This window comes from Conger conger, chromosome 2, assembly GCF_963514075.1.
Source record: "Conger conger chromosome 2, fConCon1.1, whole genome shotgun sequence".
Classification (NCBI taxonomy): domain Eukaryota; kingdom Metazoa; phylum Chordata; class Actinopteri; order Anguilliformes; family Congridae; genus Conger; species Conger conger.
Genome location: NC_083761.1, coordinates 12,643,224 through 12,661,619, shown reverse-complemented (window position 1 = coordinate 12,661,619; position 18,396 = coordinate 12,643,224). Strand labels below are relative to the sequence as shown.

The 18,396-nt window shown below is 40.5% G+C and overlaps 1 protein-coding gene across 1 annotated transcript in view; it reads left to right on the top strand.

Moving 5' to 3' along the window:
• pax2a (paired box 2a) overlaps positions 1 to 15,129 on the top strand; it is a 36,290-nt gene extending 21,161 nt beyond the window's left edge. Inside the window, exons 9-11 of the mRNA XM_061229276.1 lie at positions 7,666 to 7,767; positions 10,882 to 10,968; positions 11,941 to 15,129. Coding sequence (XP_061085260.1) covers positions 7,666 to 7,767; positions 10,882 to 10,968; positions 11,941 to 12,062 — 311 coding nt within the window. The 3' untranslated portion in view covers positions 12,063 to 15,129. The remainder of the gene's footprint in view (positions 1 to 7,665; positions 7,768 to 10,881; positions 10,969 to 11,940) is intronic.
• Positions 15,130 to 18,396: the final 3,267 nt, after the last annotated feature.

Sequence of the window (18,396 nt, the reverse complement as noted above, 5' to 3'; positions counted from 1 at the left end):
CGCTAATTGAAATATTGTTTCATTGTTGCCGTTGTTATTACCTAGAAGAAGGTTAAGTTTACTGATAGCCAACTGTCGGGTCGAGATTAATACGCTGAGCGTTTATTAAAATTCACATAATTATGCAGGAGCCATCAAAGCCAATGAGTTCTGCGTGGGGGCGAGACAGGATGATGGAAAACGCGGTCCCCCTTCTGGAATGATAGCAGGGCCAGTGTTATGCGAAAGAAAGGCCTTTTTTTCTCATTAACATGTGGGAGGTAGATTTCCCTGGTAAGTCAGGCCCTGTGAGGAGAAGGATGTGTGTTGCTCCTTTGTGCTCTGCGCTCGTATGAAAGCAGCCCCAGTCTGGGGCTCCTCGGAGGCAGGCGGCTTTGTTTGCACCTGTGGATGTTTCAGAGGAAGTATTCCTGTTCTGGGGGGCCCAAGCAGGTTACCTGTTGGGTTAGAAGGTAAAGAGGACACAGAACTTCCTGTGAGATATATTACTACGCCCCCCCCCTCCTCCCCATTAAAATATCTGTCCTCCTGACCCCCGCATACCCACCAATATGCAAATGTTATGTTCCAATAAGAAGTAACTCAACAGGGCTGAATTAAATGAGGTTTGAATTAAATGGAAATAAATAGATAAAACATACTAATTATCATAAATATGAACAGCGGCCGCTGACAGGGCTATTCAAGTGGATTGCAATCGCCTGTACGCGCAGACGAATATACGCGGGAACAGAAATTAATGTACGTCGTATAATAATTTACCTCCTTCATGAACTCAGTAGTGCCTTTTCAGGCTCAAATTTATTAATTGCCCTCAGATATAATTCAGAGTTTGTTTTATACTCGCGGTTATTGGCCAGTCATTGCCACTTCACAAACTTGCACTTGATTTTTCCCCTAGTGGCTGTTGACACTAATAACTCAATCTGCAATGTGTTTTAATCAGGTACAATGTTCGGGGGGTTGGTTAATAGAAGGATATTATGCTTTACTAGCATATGATAAACCCAGGCGGTAGGAATGGAAGCCAAGCAAAAAGGTGGTAAATTATCTCTTGCATTTAGGCTGAGATCCAATTCCGAATTAATAGTGCCTTGAGAGGGAAAGAAGTGGAGATTATGTTCATCCTTAAAATGTTTTCTAGCACCAATTAAATGCCTGCAGTTATTGATCTTGTTGATTTTATGTCCTGAAATTTGCATAATCTATTAAAGATGAATGATTCATGAACTCTTCACTGCCAGTGGAGATTAGAATTCTGGGGGAACGGCAAGCCTTGAGAGATAGAAATCTTACGTGTCCTCTGTATATCCTATAACAGCTAAAAGTACCTGCAAAGTGGGCAGGCAGCTCAAATAAGAATGAGATTTAAGGTATTGTGTGCGTGTCATTAGAATTCAGGGGCAGGCAGCCACCTTCTTTTCAATGTTTTCTCTTCCTCCCACTGTATTAATGCTATTTTTATTACATATTGCCATAAATCCCCAAATGAAATACAAGTTTTTTAATAGGTCATCCTCACAACCCCACTGTATTTTGTTTTTATATTGAAGCCATGATGGTAATTAACTTAGGTTTGCTTCAAAATATTTAAAATAGTATATGCTCGATATTTTATAGGTTCATGTTTTATCTGCGTCTTTTAATAGTGCGCATATTTTGTGTGAATAACACTGACCATTTACTGAGAGTATCACAAGCACTTATTTGATGTTCGTATCCATAAAATGTCCAGTGACCCATTTACAAATACATTTCGTATTACTAATTGTTTGTAGTAAGATGTAATAAGTGCTTCCTTTATTGCGTACGTAGCAGGATAGAGCTTGCTTCTGCACGAAACGCAACGTTGTGCGAATGACCGTCCGCGTAATTTTGCAGCAGATTTTGTGGATCAACTGCAGACAATGTGGCCATTACAAGCGGGCTGGAGAGGCATTTTGTACATACCTACAGACTGAATCAACAGTAAAAACTCTTGAAACACGCTCCCCGCCGAGCCCATTAATCTGACTCTTCCTGGGGCCGGTGGGATGGCACTGTGTCAATGGGCGCCCCCCCTCCGTCACACACACAAAACCTGCGCAGGTGCCGCTGAGACCCCACTCGCTTTCCACAATCTCCAGGAGAAACAAAGGAGCGGCCAGGGCAACAAAAGCCTCCGAGCTCCACGTTTGAGACTTTCAAAGCCAGCAGAAATAAGGCTGGAATGCACGTTTGGCCCCAAAAAAACAAAAAGACTGCCTTGTGTTAACTGGAGGCGCCGGTGTATTCAAGCTGAAATATATCCGAGCTATCTTTTAAGCGCAGTCCGCTATTCTCTGGTGAACAGCAAACAACAATCGGCCGCCCAAAACCTCAGGTTCCTGATGTGTGGCCACATGACAAACGGCTTGTCTGTCTTCTAGCTGGGGGACACGCAGCTCAGATTCGAAATTAATGCTTATTTCGCCTTCAAACGAGCATGCTAACTTTTGAGCACACATTTGATAATGAATGACTTTCACAGTGTGTTTGGGGAATTAAAGCAATTTGGCTCTCCAAACATTCTTTACTTAGTTGTAATTAATTAGGGTGTTGGGGTTTTTGGCTTGGTGATAAATTGCTACACCCCGAATGCAGAAAATGGAGGTCAAAGATTTTTGTCGTTGTTGTTGCAAAACATGAAGGTGTCCCTGTCATGGTAAATTTAATACTCAAACCGCCAAAAGAGTCATTTGCAGATGACTTTGTTGTACTGGCAAATAAAATAAAGGTCACCAGCTTTTTTTCCACTGGTGTTATGAGAAGCACGACGTGTAGAAAGACAGGAAAGGAAGACTCTATAGCTTCTCTTCACATTTAAACGTGAGCGTTGGGAGGCTGTCCTTGTGGACCCGTGTTTATCCTCCATCACAGTAATCAGGGGTTGACAGTTCTCCCTTTCCGAGGGTATCTTGTCTCTTGGACAATAAGCAACAGCACTTTTATTAGCTTCAAAGTTCAGTGGTCTTGAACACAACGCTCAGGTCAGTGTTGTATGGTGCCCCTGTCTGTCAGACAACCACTGTGCGAGCCCTGTGTAAGCACCATACACTTGATTCCTCAAACAATCTTTTCTGCTCTTCTTGCTCATCTGGCTTTGATGTTTTACTCTAGAGTCTCTGGGCTTCTCAGCAGATGCATCTTCCTAGCATGAAGCCATTGGTTTTATTTTGGAGGCAATTAAAAAAAAGTAACAGGAGTTTGTTTACGAGTCTAAAAACCTCGCTAGTTATGAAACGCCTCAAACCAGTGTATCAGAAACAATTACTATCCCATTTTTTTCCATCAAGGTTTCATCCTTCCCTTTTCACACCGTACGTACTCACCTTATTCTATTTATAGCGATTCGGCTAATATCGAGATGCTATTCCAATAATAACCGCGGTGGAAAAAAAAGAATCCTTTGAATTGATTTGTGTGGGAAAGAGGCCAGTAAAATGGCTTGATTTCCTGGCGTTAAGTCTAAGAGGGCTGTCACTGAAGCACCCAATATAAAGGAGCCCTTATCTTAATGAGGAATCTCTACACACAATTCTGTTGTAAAACAACAATAGCTAGGAAGCAGCTAATGAGGCTATCATAGCGTACTGAAAGCTCTCCCCACAGGCCTCGCAAACAGAAAGGAATTTAAAGAGGACATGTAGCGCCAGAAACAGAGCTTGCATTGATTGCTTGGGTTTCAGAAAGAAAATCTGGCCAAATAAAAGGTCCCAAAGCTCATCAGTAAAATCATATCAGGCTTCCCTTTTCCATGCATTCATCATCTGCAAATCAGTCACTTTTTGTTGACGCTGTTTAGAAACGGAGGTACATTTTTCACAGGGTTTTTCATTTGGATTTGTACGTACTTGCCTACAAAATACATAAACAGTTCATATACGTAGTTATGATTGTTTTCACAAACATTCAGTAGGATGATACCAAGGGTACTCTTGAATATTGTTCGAATGGATCTCATTTTCAGTGCTAACAATGCAGCAATGGCTTCCTCTGATCAACATATCACACTCTGTCCATTTGGGCAGATACTACTTGTGTAGATACAGCAAATTAAGTTTGCAGGGATAAATGGTGGTGACTAGTTCAAATGAATTCAGGTGGGATTGCGTACGAGCAGAATTACACGTGCGGACGGCAAAAGTAATGTGATCTCCAGCTAGTACATCTACCTATGGACTCTGCAGCTGGTGTTTGGATGTAGTCCAGAACTCTAGTGACAATACTAGCCTGTTCTAACTTAGGGAAAGTTTGCCACTTCCTTTTTGTGGAAAAAAACTAGTGCTAGCAGACACAAAATGTTCAGGAGGGGCAAATTCCAACATGCTACCGAAAAACAAAAATTAATGTTTACAGGAAGGGAGTATCAGTCATTGGTACGTGTGATCGTGAAACTCCAATCCACTGTACTGCTGTAGTACACCTGTGGCCTACACCCTGCATCTATAACTGCCTGTTACCCCCCCCCCCCCCCCCCCCAGCCCCAAATCGCTTCCACTGAAATGATCAACCACAATTCTCTCTGAGAGAGGAAACTTCAGGATTTGGGCTGTGGAGCTGTCGTTGCAAAATCAAACACCTTCATAAGAATCTCGGACCTGTGTCCTTTTCTCATGGCAGTGTATGTTTGAGTACATTTTAAATCATGTTTAAAATATATGATTTATTTTTAAACATTTGCCATTCACTCGCATGGCTCTCATCCTTTTTTCTCCTTTCTGTTAGTGTCCTTGCGTATGCCTGTGTGTGTGTGTGTGCAGTCGTGTGGGTGTTCATCACACTTTTTTTTTGTCTGTATTTGTTCTCCATCCGGCAGAATCCCATTCATCCTTGGCCTGTGTTAAACAGGAGCCTCATGAGGCTTCCATGGCCCCCTTCACCCCTTCCTCCTCCTACTCCTCCTCCTCCTCCTCCCTGCTGGGCTCGTGCCTAGCGGAACTGCAGCCTTTCCAACCTACTGTGTCAGTAGATGCCTCAACCCCCTGCTACAGTGCCTATACCCAGCACGGCCCCGGCTACGGGCATTACGCGAGCCAGCCTATTCTAGCAGGTACACGTTACGCACAAACCGCAGTGCCCTGCACTGCTGGGGGGGAGGGAGGGGGGTTGGGCCACCTCTGGAGACAACATCCGCTCATAACTAACCAAACAACATTTTCACAAACATAACATGTATGTTGTCCTGCACATATGTTGTCCGATACATGTCTGCACCAATCAATCACAACCGTTACTCTTATCGATGATATCCAGGCTTGTACTGTTGCCGACAGAAAAGCAAAGCAATCCAGGTTGAAACCTAGTTTGATTGTATGACTTGTGCGATGATAAGAGTTAGACAAAGTTTGTGTATTTGTCATCAACAAGTATTCCTGATATACAAATATTTCTGTAGCCATTCAGCAACCTTTAATCATATTCATGATGAGCCTTTGTCTGATGGGAAACAGTTGGCGCTAAGCTAGGGAAGCAGTAAGCACTCGTGTTTTCCACGTCAGGAGACAAAACTGTGGTCTGTTCTGTGTCTAGTCTGTTGAATTTTACCGAGCGCACGAGGGGAGACAGCTGCTCTCGGTAGACGTGTGCGGAGGCGCTCCGCTCTCCACAATGCACGGCTCTCACGTCCACAGTTGGGCTTACGTTGTGCAATGAGCGCTGGCCTCCTCATTAATGATTTCCCCCCAGCCCATGGTGCCCCTCGCACAATGTTTTCGGGGGCCTCAGAAGGCCGGCCTTGGCTGATCCGGAGGTCCGTGCGGCTGCTCAAACGGCCCCGCTCCTGTGTGGGACAGTCAGCCGTCACCAGCAATTACGGGGCTGAATGGCGGACGCCTCGCGTTTCGGCCTGAAATGACGCTCAGTGTTCGGTCTGCTCAGTGAGGCCGGCTGTTTACGTCTATATCCTCCTGCTGGCCGAGGCAGAGAGCACATTTAGGGGCGCTAGTTAGCCACGTTATGGAGATTACTGTACGTCTCTGTGGCTTGAGCGCAGAACACACAACGCGTGCTGTATATGTACCTGATTCCTGCCACCAGAGTGGCTCTAAACTTAGCAAGTAAATCAAGACATGTTTGCTCTCACTCAAAGCCTAAACAGTGTTGTATTATGAATTAAATTAAGTGAATTACAGTAATGTTAAGCAACACAAAAATTAGGCTGTTTAAATTTGTTATTTTAAATTGAAACTAAACATCCTGGTGGGAGTTTTGAATCAAGTCCTCAGTCAATTGCAAAACATTTTATATTCATGAATCCTTCTGTAATTTGGCCATGAGAGAGCCCTGATGAAATGCACAGGTGTTTAGACAATTGCATGTCTGTTTCATCATCTCTGTAAAGACCTTTACTATTTAGTCCTAAAGGAAGCTCTTCTCTTTCAATAATCTTGTATACGGTTTAACATCTGGATAAAATTGTGTATGTATAATACAGAAAGTGTGCGTGTACAATATGTGTGCATGCGAGCAAGCGTGCTTGTGTGTGTGTGTGTGCACGTTTGTTTATGTGTTTGTCTCACTCCTTGTTTTAAACTATTAGATGTACACATCTTTTCTCACCTTAAAGCAGCTACAATTGATGCTTTTCATTTGTGTTTCATAAGGTGCATTCCCTGTATTTACCAATACTTATCAAGTGTTTACATTCATAAATGATCTTTCAGAATCATGTTCCTGTCAGAACTCAATAGCCCCTTCAGTCACTGATGCAAGCTGTACCAGTAGTACTGGTTCAAAAGAGTGAAAAAAGAAACAATGAAAAATGTCAGAGAATCTGGATAATTCCTTGACTAGACATACTTACAGACACCACAAAAATGTTTGTCATCTAGTGCAAAACTAGATGACAAACACAATTCTAGTTATTTCTTTTTTGTAAAATGTGTAATGTTTAATGTTAATTATTAGTTCTTCCTACTTAAAGACCGATTCAATTCTGCTTGGTGTCCATAATTTGGGCCAAAATGATCTCTCTATCGTAGATATTTCGTTAGATAGTTTACCTTTTAGCTGTTAATCAGCTGCAAACACGGAAATGACAAACAAATCAGACATGATGAGATACACAACCCAAACTGTTTTCCAACAGGATTCTAGGTGTGTTTAAGTGCAGAGACATTACTCGGAAGGAATATGTGCATTTCTCCGATAGGCTGGGCTGGCAGTAAGGCCGGTTTGCATCATCGACTGGAGGAGGGAAATCAGGTTATAGGATTACAGGATGCGGTTGGGGATGCTCAATCGTGCATGTAAGGTACTTGATACGTATCATAAAACATATCAGATTTTGATCTTTGACCAGACTCGCTTCTTAAGCAGGAGCAGAGAGCATCTACAGACACTATGTATGGAACTGCGCTATTTGCCACCCGTTTGAAGCGCTACAGACAGTATGAGCCACAATGAGAACACAAAGGGCATCTGAAGAGAATAATTACTGAACACTGACAGTGCACGCTTTGTATAAAAACTGGTTTTTGATTTTTGTTTTGTATCTCTAACCACCTTTATTCTTCTAACGCGGAAGTCTGACATTGAAGATGCAGAGTGGAACAGCGTGCCGACCACACAGTGTTGCTCAGCTGTAAATTTGTTTTGGTTGTTCTCCCAGAGCAGCGGTTAAGTGCCTGTTTTCTCTCTTCCCAGGTCGGGACATGGCGAACACAACCTTACCTGGGTATCCCCCTCATGTCCCACCTACAGGACAGGGGAGCTATCCCACCTCAACACTTGCTGGAATGGTTCCTGGTGAGCGACGTTTCCTTTCTCGCTGCATCATTAACTTTAGCTCAGGTTGTAACGTTTTCAGAGGGTAGGCCCTTAAAAATGATGATCTTCTGCTAGCCTCGTGTCACTCAACGCTAAAATCAAAAGGCACGGCTCAATTACGCGGGCGCTAAATTAAGACATGTCTACATAAATCTTTTTTGTTTTTAAAACATCATAATGGCTATGCCGTGAACGTCATGTCACACGGACACATCTCCGGTGATGGAAAAAACCTCTCCGAAATAATAATGTACGATGCAAATTAGTTTAATACGCTGATTAAGTGAGCAATCATTTTTAATCTGGACCCAGCATGTCAATCCAGATTTTAATGATGTGAGGACATAAGTATATTTACTTTTCATTGTATTAACTAAAAAAATAAAAATGGTGGAAAATCAAACAACAAATCATAAGCTAAATGATTAACCCTCCAATTATGTTTGGGGTCAATTTGACCCCATTTAGTGTTTGACAACTCTTAAAAATTAGTTAACCTTGTTTCATATTGATACTGTATGATTTTTCTAATTTTCTAATTTTGAGGGATTAAACGGTAAACATGGAACAAACATACTGCTATGCTTAGTCCTATACCAACTTTGCATACAAATATGTTGTGTGGGGTTCTCTTGACCCTCTGTAACTGTGTAAAATGTAAGAATTTTTTTTTTTTATCTCAGATTTCTTTGCGGATGGTTCTGGTGGCACTTTCCTATACAGGTGCCAAACTATACCTCAGGCTCTAAAGTGACATGTTTCTCACAGATTTTTCATATTTATGGGTAAAAGGCTAGTCATTATGGAAACAATAAGAAGGCGACAACCAAAGTGTCAAAATATATCTATTACAATAATTGTGTGTTTATTTGAACTGTTGGGCGCAATTAGACCCCAAACATAAAGGCAGTCATAAAATCTTAATCTTAAGGAGGGTTAAATGATTTTAAGATGATGATGTTGAGGATGATGATGATCTTGACTTTAAGCACAATCATAACATTTGACCAGGATGCACTTAAAACTAGGACCATCCCTGGACAGTGATTGGTCAGGCGAGCAAAACAAACGGATGGGTAGACGTGCACAGCAGACACGGAGGGCAGGAGCCTGGATGTGACGCGCTAGGAGACCAAACGTGCTCGATAAGTGATCGGAGCGAGGCGATTGGACAGTTCCTCTCAGTTACACTCGGGTTCGGAGGCTCATTATCCCCCGCGCGCGCTCTCGCGAGTCGTCGATAAACATTGTCTTCGCTCGTCCCTCCAGCCCGGCGCCACGGAGCGTATCTCTTTCCCCTCTACTTAACCCGAGGTTCAGGTTCACGGCGAACAGTTAAGGGTCACAACACAGAGGCGCGGGAGGCCTGTAAATATTTAAATCACTATCTCTCCGAGGGACGTGGCTCCGGTTTCCCTGCCAGCCTCCACCATGCGTTCTGGCACAGGGCTGGTGCCCTCGCCCACACCACAGAAAAGGCCCCCGACAATACCCTCAGTGCACATTAACCCATATGGGAGAAAGAACACAACAACATCTGAGTGCACAGTGCTGTCTGTAATACACAGAAACATTCAGACAGCTGTGGTCTTCCGCGAACAAATAATAAAATAAACACTTGCAGTGGAGGAGGAAGTATTGTGACAATGTGTGATGTTCTAAAAACAATATAATATAGCTGGGGATAACATTACAAATAGAAAATGGGACTCATTACATCAAACTAAAATGGCGATGCATTGGTCTACCCTCAATGCTGCTCAGGAAGGTTCGAGCGAATACTGTGTTGCCTTTTGGGTAACATGATAGTTGTTTGGATTTTGTGTTTTCTCTGGTAATTTAATTCGACGGCAGGATTTGTGCACTTGCTACACATATCTCTTGGAGAACATCAAATGTGTTTTCATCACACATTTATTTTCATCAGTCACACATAGTAACATGGAGCTGAGAAATCCTCTTAATCCTACAGCTATAGGTTTCCTGTGCTCTCCCATTCGTCTGACCCACACCGACTAAGATTTAGTGACAGGTCCCAAACACTGTTAAAGCAAAAGCCATTCCTCACCAGCTTCATATAAAATCTAGCCTTTATTGTCTCATAAAAGAAAGAAACGTGTTGGACCAACAGCATTGCTCACTGACATGGTCTGAGTTACTTCCTGCACACTGGAATTCTGCAGCATACTAAAAAAAAGAGTCAAGGGAAAGAAAAAAAATCTATACAACCGGCTTTTTTTCCAGGGAAAGGCCCCAGAAGTTTATATGGCTACTTTAACCAACTGACAGTTAAAGCAAAAAGAACACTCAGACTCAAAAAGAATAAGCCTTAAAAAACTACTGAAAAATTTACAAAGTGATAAATTCAGCTCAAGTAGCCCTGCAGAGGACATTATAACATGGGATGGGAGTTAAAAACAGTCTTTTAAGAGGCCCGTTGTGTGAAAATGCCATCTATTCCACACAGAGGCAGACAAATCAATGAGCAAACAAATATGGCCAGCAACAATACGCCAAAGAAAAAATAAAACACCAACTCTGCAATTATAGAGACAAATCGAAGAATTTACCAGATTATTTAAAAATATATAGATGCTATGAATCATTAAATGCCATAATGGTTATCAATATACAGCAACATAAAAGATAATGAAAGTATAAAGAAAAGAGAAATGAGAAGATGTGATCTGTTATTTAGGTCAATTACGCATTTAACCGAGGGACTGTTGATGGATTATTGTGTCACAAAGCTATGATTTGCATCATTTATTTTTAAAAAGTATTTTTAGAATGGATGGCTTTCCATTTTTGCAGTGAATGCACCTTTTGAAGATGGTATTCAGCAGGAATTTAAGGCCTCTTACGAACTCTATTGATAGTGACACAATCTGACACAGGAGATTCGGGTTTAATTCTACTTTTAGAAGGACGTCCCTTTAAAATTCATGAAGGAAATGGGTTAGAATTAAACATGTCTGAGAATGACCTTTTTCCGTCCACGGTTGATAATATTATTTCTGTATTATACTGAGCATTATTTGTGTTATTTGGAATAAAAATGAGAATTTGTCTTTTTGTGTTGTTTGTTTTCAGGGAGCGACTTTTCAGGGAACCCATACAGTCATCCACAGTACACAACATACAACGAAGCATGGCGATTCAGCAACCCGGCGTTACTAAGTGAGTTTCATTCGTCAGGAACAGAACCAGTATCAGGAACAGAACCAGAATCAGAAAGTCTTTCAGTGCCATGTGTATCCCCCTGAAGTATTGTCATTTACAGCATTTATTTTCTTCCTTCATATCTGAATATATTGTTTCAGATTACAAGCATGTAATTTCATCACATTTCATTACATGAGATATACTGTTTATAGTTAAAACAATAATTTGTCTTGTAACTATTGAGAAAAGCATGGTTTGTTAGAACATTAATTGACAGCATGTAGAGCTAATGTGTTACATGTTGGGTACTCTGAACATTGATTTTGTTTGCGGAAAATGTAAAATCAAAGAGATGCTGATTAAAATCTGGAGATTTTAATGTTTCACCAATATGCTAGTAGGCTTAATCAATCAGACTTATAATGACTACTTTCAAGAACACAGTGTTCTCGCAAAAGCTGTTTGAGTAAACACAACGCTGCCTCTGGTACAGTGATAAAATTTTATGTACAAGGCATCGTAAAGGTACAGCTTTAACAGTATTTACATAAATAATTATTTAAGGAGCCAAATTAATATTTAAAATGTAAATGCAGTTAATTATAATACTTTGTATAACAGGTAGTAAATATGGCAGTAGAAATTCCCCATTCACTGTATGCTTTTCTCTAAGCTGCTCTTAGTGTGTCTTTCAATCACATAATATATATGAACACCAGTCAGCACAAATGGGCCAACACTTTAGCATAAAGCCTTTGTCAATGTTACGTTGCTGAGTCTCAGACATGGGTATTAAGTCTGGTTTTTAAATAATCTTTTTAAATAGCTGAAATGTGTCCCCTACTTGCAGCTCCTGCCCAGTAGATTTGAAACCCAGTCTGTCTGCTTTGAATGTATATGAGGAAGGTGTCTTTACGTTGTGCTTTATGTTATTTCAACCACTACACTCTTCTCCTGTTAACTTTCAGGTTCCCCTTATTATTATAGTGCTGCATCCAGAGGCTCCGCCCCTCCCACTGCTGCCACTGCCTATGACCGCCACTAGTTACCATGGAAACCAAATCAAACTTCAGGACCATGGCTTCGGCCCCCATATTGTACCAGTGTGAGTGGCATTAAGGTCAATGGGACGGTAGGCGGCTCCAAAACTTTCCTGTCACTTTCTCGCAAAAACCCGAAGGACGGACAGCTACGGAGGCCCGACCGAGCCACACCAATTCGGCCCATCCAAACTCCAATTCCTCAAGTCCCATTCTTCAATCCGCAAGACTGTACAGCTCCAGAGACTGAGAGATTATATAAATATATATATTATAAAAAAAGAAAAAAAAAACATTTTTGAAGAAAACATGGCGTGAAGGAAGCAAAGTAAGAAGCGACAAGGGTTTTCTCTCCTATTTGTTTTCGTCTCTTCATGGATCGATACATTCCTTTATTTGACTGATGATGACACCTCCGACAGGACCCAGTCGTGAACACAGCAGCCCTCTCGCAAGTTAGGCTCTACTGGACACACTTTTCCATCTCACTGTACACTGGCTGTCTGCAGGGACGGTACAATCAGATCCATGCTGAAGACTGTAGCATCAGTGAAGGCCACCGCTCGACCCTCAACCACCTCATTCACAAGCCCATACCAACCAACAGAACACACAGCATGTATAAAGCTACCCTTTCTGGAAGAGGCTGTTTGATGCTATTTGAGTGGACAAGTTCCCTGTGATACACAATCAGATGTAAAAAAACATATGTGTGAAAAATGAAGAAAAGAAAACCGTGACACATCACGGTCTCCTAGCAACCTGAATTTAAATTAGTAAATATATTCTTAAATTAATTTTTTTTATCATTTTTTTATTATTATCGTTATTGTTATCATGACAGCCTTTATGAACATTTAGGATTGTTTGCTTTGTTTTTGTTTGTTTCTGTTAAAAGATTTTGAAAAACACAGCAAATGATCGCAGTCCATGCAATATCTTATCTTTGTTTGCTCTTGTTTTTGCACTATTATCTGAAAGTCTGACATTATAGGATGGCATCATGCAGAGTTCACTCTTGATAACTACCTGATTATACAGCGGGGCAGTAAAAACACTCACACTCCACTCATTGGTTCCCATTGTTAACTATAAAAATGTGTCAGATATTGTACCTAAAGACGCTCCAAGTGCAAGTTTACATATTGCTGACTTTACTTTAAATATCATTGTTTTCTGGGGGCCCATGAATGCTTCACAAATAACAGCCTTTGCCTGGAGATTTACCTTTTAATTGAGCTACAATGCGCTCTTCATATTTCCCACACATACTGTACCACTTCCAGTACATTACAGCTTGTCAGCCATTTCAAGAACAATGAAAACAGTACAATGTTGACTCAATATTTTACCACTAAATGGCATGTTGAGGACAGAACCCAAGTTTGACTAACATTGTGCAAGCATATCCCACACCTGACAAAAACCGGTCATCCTTAACACTGATGTCAGTCACAGAAAGAAAATTCTGCGACAGGAAGTGAGAGGAACAGGTCATGTGACTCCAACTAATGCCTTATAACTCTCAAAGGAAAAACTGCTCACAGGGCAGATACGTTCTTCACAGAACACTTAACTAAAGCTACAACTAGATCCACAATACCCCTCTTAGAAACGGTAGCCAACACAATCCAGAAAGAATTGGGAAAAAAATACCTTTTCAGATAGTTTTCTTTTTTCCCCTCATACTGCTCCTAAAAATGTAAAGTGAATGTACTTTTCCCCATGTTTGCCAAAGACTTAGTTATTGTTAATATTTTATTTACAGTATGTGTATGCATTGTAAAAGCAGTATTATAGCAAAAATAACTAGTCAACACTGAAAATGTATGTCAGAATTTTATGCAGAGGAAACAGATCATCATATGCATATTAAACTGTAAAACTGCAAAAATCCTAATCTTTACAATTATTTAATGTTTTGTTATTTGCAACAAAAATTGCTGCTTCATAGAATGATTTGTGTGTAATGTGAAGACACTTCCCTGTATATACTATAAGAACACTCACATCCCGACCATTGCAGTATCTTTCCTTATTTACTGGTCCCGTTTGTAGATACAAAAAAGAAAAGGATTGTGTCTGTCCTGTTGTGTTCTACGCAGTGGAAGCATGGCACAGCTGTGTTAGCCATGAGCTCCTGGTTCATATGTTTCAGGTGGTAGTTGTCATCAGCTGTATGTTCGGTTGTTATTCTTTTCATTTCTTTCAGTTTTTGTTTTCATAACGATGTTTTAAATCACTATGCAAAATCGAGAAAAAGGCTTTCTTTCCCATTTTCTTTTGCTGGGCTCTCTTATTGGACCAATACAAACGTACAGTACGCCCTTCAGTTTTAAAAAGAAAAGGATGTTTCGGATGTCCTAGAACGATCATCTTCGGATCCTTAAGACTGTTTTCAGAACTGTTGTCTGATTGTGATTTCCATTCCACACCCATTGTGAAGTGTAACTATGTTTAAACTGAAGCGACGAGAAAGCCCAAAGCTTCCTTGGTCATGTTCAGCAAGAGCAACTTATTTTGTGACTATTAGATGTTATAGTAACAACATCACCCAACCTATGTAATTGTGGTCCGTTTGCATGCCTTTTCATACATGCACACCCTGTGGGATATTAAAAAATGTACAAAGGAGTAACATCCTAAAATTAAAAGTATACTTTTTAAAACTATACTTATAACAAGAGTGAACATTACATCTGAATCGGGTGACCCTATAACTCCGGCAAACTTTTACAAAACTGCAAAAAAAAAGAAAAAAAAAAGAAAAACAAGGACGTAATTGCTACCAAGGACTGCAGCCACTCGCTCTGAAAGAAGAAATGTTTCACAATCACACTGCACTTGGGATTGGACTGCTAACCGCTACATTTCTTACCAAACTCTGGATCCTACAGTTTGGTACTGATGTAGTGCCGCCTCAGCTGAGGAGCAGAAACGCTACTGTATGACTACAGAGCAGACCAGAGGGTATGGGTCTCCCCCAGTTGTAAAGACGATATGAAAGAAGTGTCACAGATCTAACAAGGATTTTTAAAGGTCCACGACAAAAAGCCACATGGCTTCAATCATTGTTCCAGTTCTGTTCAAATTTTTTTGTGCACATGAGAAATAAATTTTTGTATGTCAACTCAGAGCCATGACTCCATGTCAGTTGATATTACACTCTTCCCTCCCAAGTATGTAACCGGGAAATGGTATCCTATTTGTCCGTATTCTGTGTGTGTGTGTGTGTGTGTGTGTGTGTGTGTGTGTGTGTGTGTGTGCGCGTGTGTGAGTGAGTGACAGAGTGAGTAACTGAGTGAGCGTACTGTATGTGTGTGTACATCAGTGCTGTGCTAATGTAACAAAGTAGTCAAACCAGTGCCATCCAAATGACATGTCACAAGTAAACATTGTCTTTTGAGCATTCGGTATAAACCTTGAAAGTCTTTCGAAGGAAAAAAAAAAACTTAATTGGGAGAATGTCCTCAGATGATATCCAGTACCAGGGCATTGAAGGTGAAGGTAATCTTTAACTCACTGGGGAGGCAGCCTTTTTATATGCAAAGGCTTTTGTGTAAGGAGGTTAAATGGGTAGCCACAGATATTTTCATTGTTGTTATATGGTTTCTCTACCAGTACTTAAGCATTTGATTCTTTACATCAGCAATAGCAATTGCTGATATCATCATGTGAGAATACTTTCTGTATTTCGGACAATATCATTTTAATAACAAGTGCAGCTCATAACAACTGTGCCTCAAAGTAACTGCAATTGCACACATTAGTAGTTACATTTTTCCCATCTAGAGAGCATACATATTAAGTTGATTAGCTAGCATGAATTTCTATTTTCACTAAGCAGTCTATTTTCCACTGATATTGAGAGGATGTCCTTTGGCAATTGCAGAGTTCAAAACAGATTTGTTCTCATAGGAAAAAAGGCCAAGGAAAATTCAGAGACAGTAACTCATGGTTATATTCACACCACACTCCTCAAACAGATTGCAGGTAAAAGACCCATGGGTTAACTTTTAATGCTAAAGTAGGGTGGACTAACAACTGACAAGGATATGTTGAAACAATGGAATTTTGCGTAGTTGCATTTGCAATGATGGGTTTGTTTTCACTTTGCTATGTATTATAGAAACACACTTCCCATGTGTGAGGGCAGGACAATTTGAAAACTTTATCAAGAGTTATTAATAAATCTGTGTTTTAGCACCATGCAAGTAATGTTTTTTCAAGTATTTTTCAATTAATGATGATGTGCGAATGCCACAGACTCCAAATATACGTGATTTAAATCACAGTGCTGTGTGTTATAAAACAGAATAGTTTGCTGGCTAAGCAGAATCTGGCCAGTGACAGGAGTACAACTAGCACAGCCGGGGCATGTTGGAACACTGTGTTCCAACATGCTCCCGCCTATTATAAATGCATCAGCCACAATAACTTTTAATGTAACGCTGTATATTCCATGTGTACCATACACTTATTCAGTCCTATTTAGCACTCCCTCTTATTCAATTCTTCTGAGACATTCATTACATATTGATATTGTCATATGCAATTAGTATACACAAAATATAGACAATTTCTACGTGCCCCAGAGCTGTTTCATCTTGCCCCCTGTTTAAACATATCCTTGTTAGTTTATACACCGGTCTTAAAACATTAAAAGTTGACATATGGATCGTTTAGCTGCAATGCGCACAATGCCCACTGGTTTGAGGAGTGTGGTGTGAATATAACCATAGATTACTGTCTCTGAATTTTCCCTCAAGAATCCTATTGACAAGACTGAACTCAATTTCCTAAAATAAATCTAATAATTACAAAATGACTTGTATTGCCCTCATTATTGCATACTGAACCAACTTTGAGTGTAATGCACAATAAAGGCTAATGAAAAAATAATAAATTTTATATTGCACACGTGTTGTGGGAACAGATAAAAACAAATGAATCCACTTTTGTCTATCTTCACTAGATTAGTTGTTCAAATAATATATGCTTATGGGCAAATTCTGTACAATATTTTGTGACATAAAAAATACAATGCTCTTGTACCACATCATACAAGAGAATAAGCTATAGTTAGCAATGCATAAGCCAATGCATTTCTTAATCAAGCAAAATAACATGGTAAGAGTAGTGAGCACTATAAAAGTATGATTTCAGCCTTCAGCGTTTCATGACTACAGTACATCTCATACAGGGCCAATCACAAATTCTGAGCTGTCAAGAGGTGTATCCAGGTTCTGATTTCCAGCGTAACGATGACAACAAGTCCTGTCTGTTCCAGGACGGACCGCAATTCTGTAAGGTGCTGCACAATTAGCCACGGAATCACGGCAAGGAGGAAGGGTTGACGTCAGCACAGCTTCTCCTGTCTCCACCCAAAAATAGGCTAATCGTGGACACAATGACTACACAGCCCAGGGGTGGACTCAAATGAAAACAAGCGGCAACTGGCAAGATATTATTTTCTGGACAGCATATGCTTGTCTGCAAAGAATATAGGACATTGTGATGCTTTGACACAGGCAAACAGGTACAAATGGCATTTCATTCAGAGAACTATGGCTTAAACAGTGTGGGAGCTCAAACTCAACAAGCTAGTAGAGACGGAGAATAGTGGTGGGAAATAGAGTGATTCAGTGACATAGGATGGCCACGGATACACAATAATAGCAAGGCTGTTTAATATGGGCCGATAACAGCTTAAGTCAAGACTAGGGATAGTATGAGGGGTGCATATGACCAAAGAAACATACTGTACATGCTCCAGAGAAGTGATACTCGTAATGCACTGCAGCAGCTGTCAATTAAGTGAAAAAGTCAACTCCTTTGAACAATTTGTATTCAGTGATTTATTTTATTTTCAGTAAGTCCTACAGTATAGTCAATATTTAACCTGTGTCAAATAGCCTCTGTAAATGTCCCTTTTTGGGCCGAAGGTGAAGGCCCAAAAAGTACCTTAAGTAACTCATGCTACTCAGTTAGCGAAGTTAAACGAAAGCGTGGCGATCAAGGTTTTTCAAGTCACGGCATACACAGACTGTCGACACAGACAAACACAGACTTTTGACACAGACTGACACAGACTGATAAGACAGATGCACCCAGGCAACATTAGGTCATATGGTTAGCAGAACATGTTGCAACAGTATGCACTTCACTAGTTTTCGCATTGGTATTCTGGGGCAGAAACTTATCGGAACTTAATGAATTGGTACAAGAATTCCAAAATAACCCCAAAAAAGCATCTGCAGAACTGTGGAGGGAAGTAAAGGGAAGTAGCAGTTTAGTTTCGATGTAAATGTGTCACAAAAACTTTACTTCAACAAATCAAGAAGTGCTTAGAAAAGGCATTTCAGACAATTTGACCCAAGGATCACAAAGAAATCGCACTTCT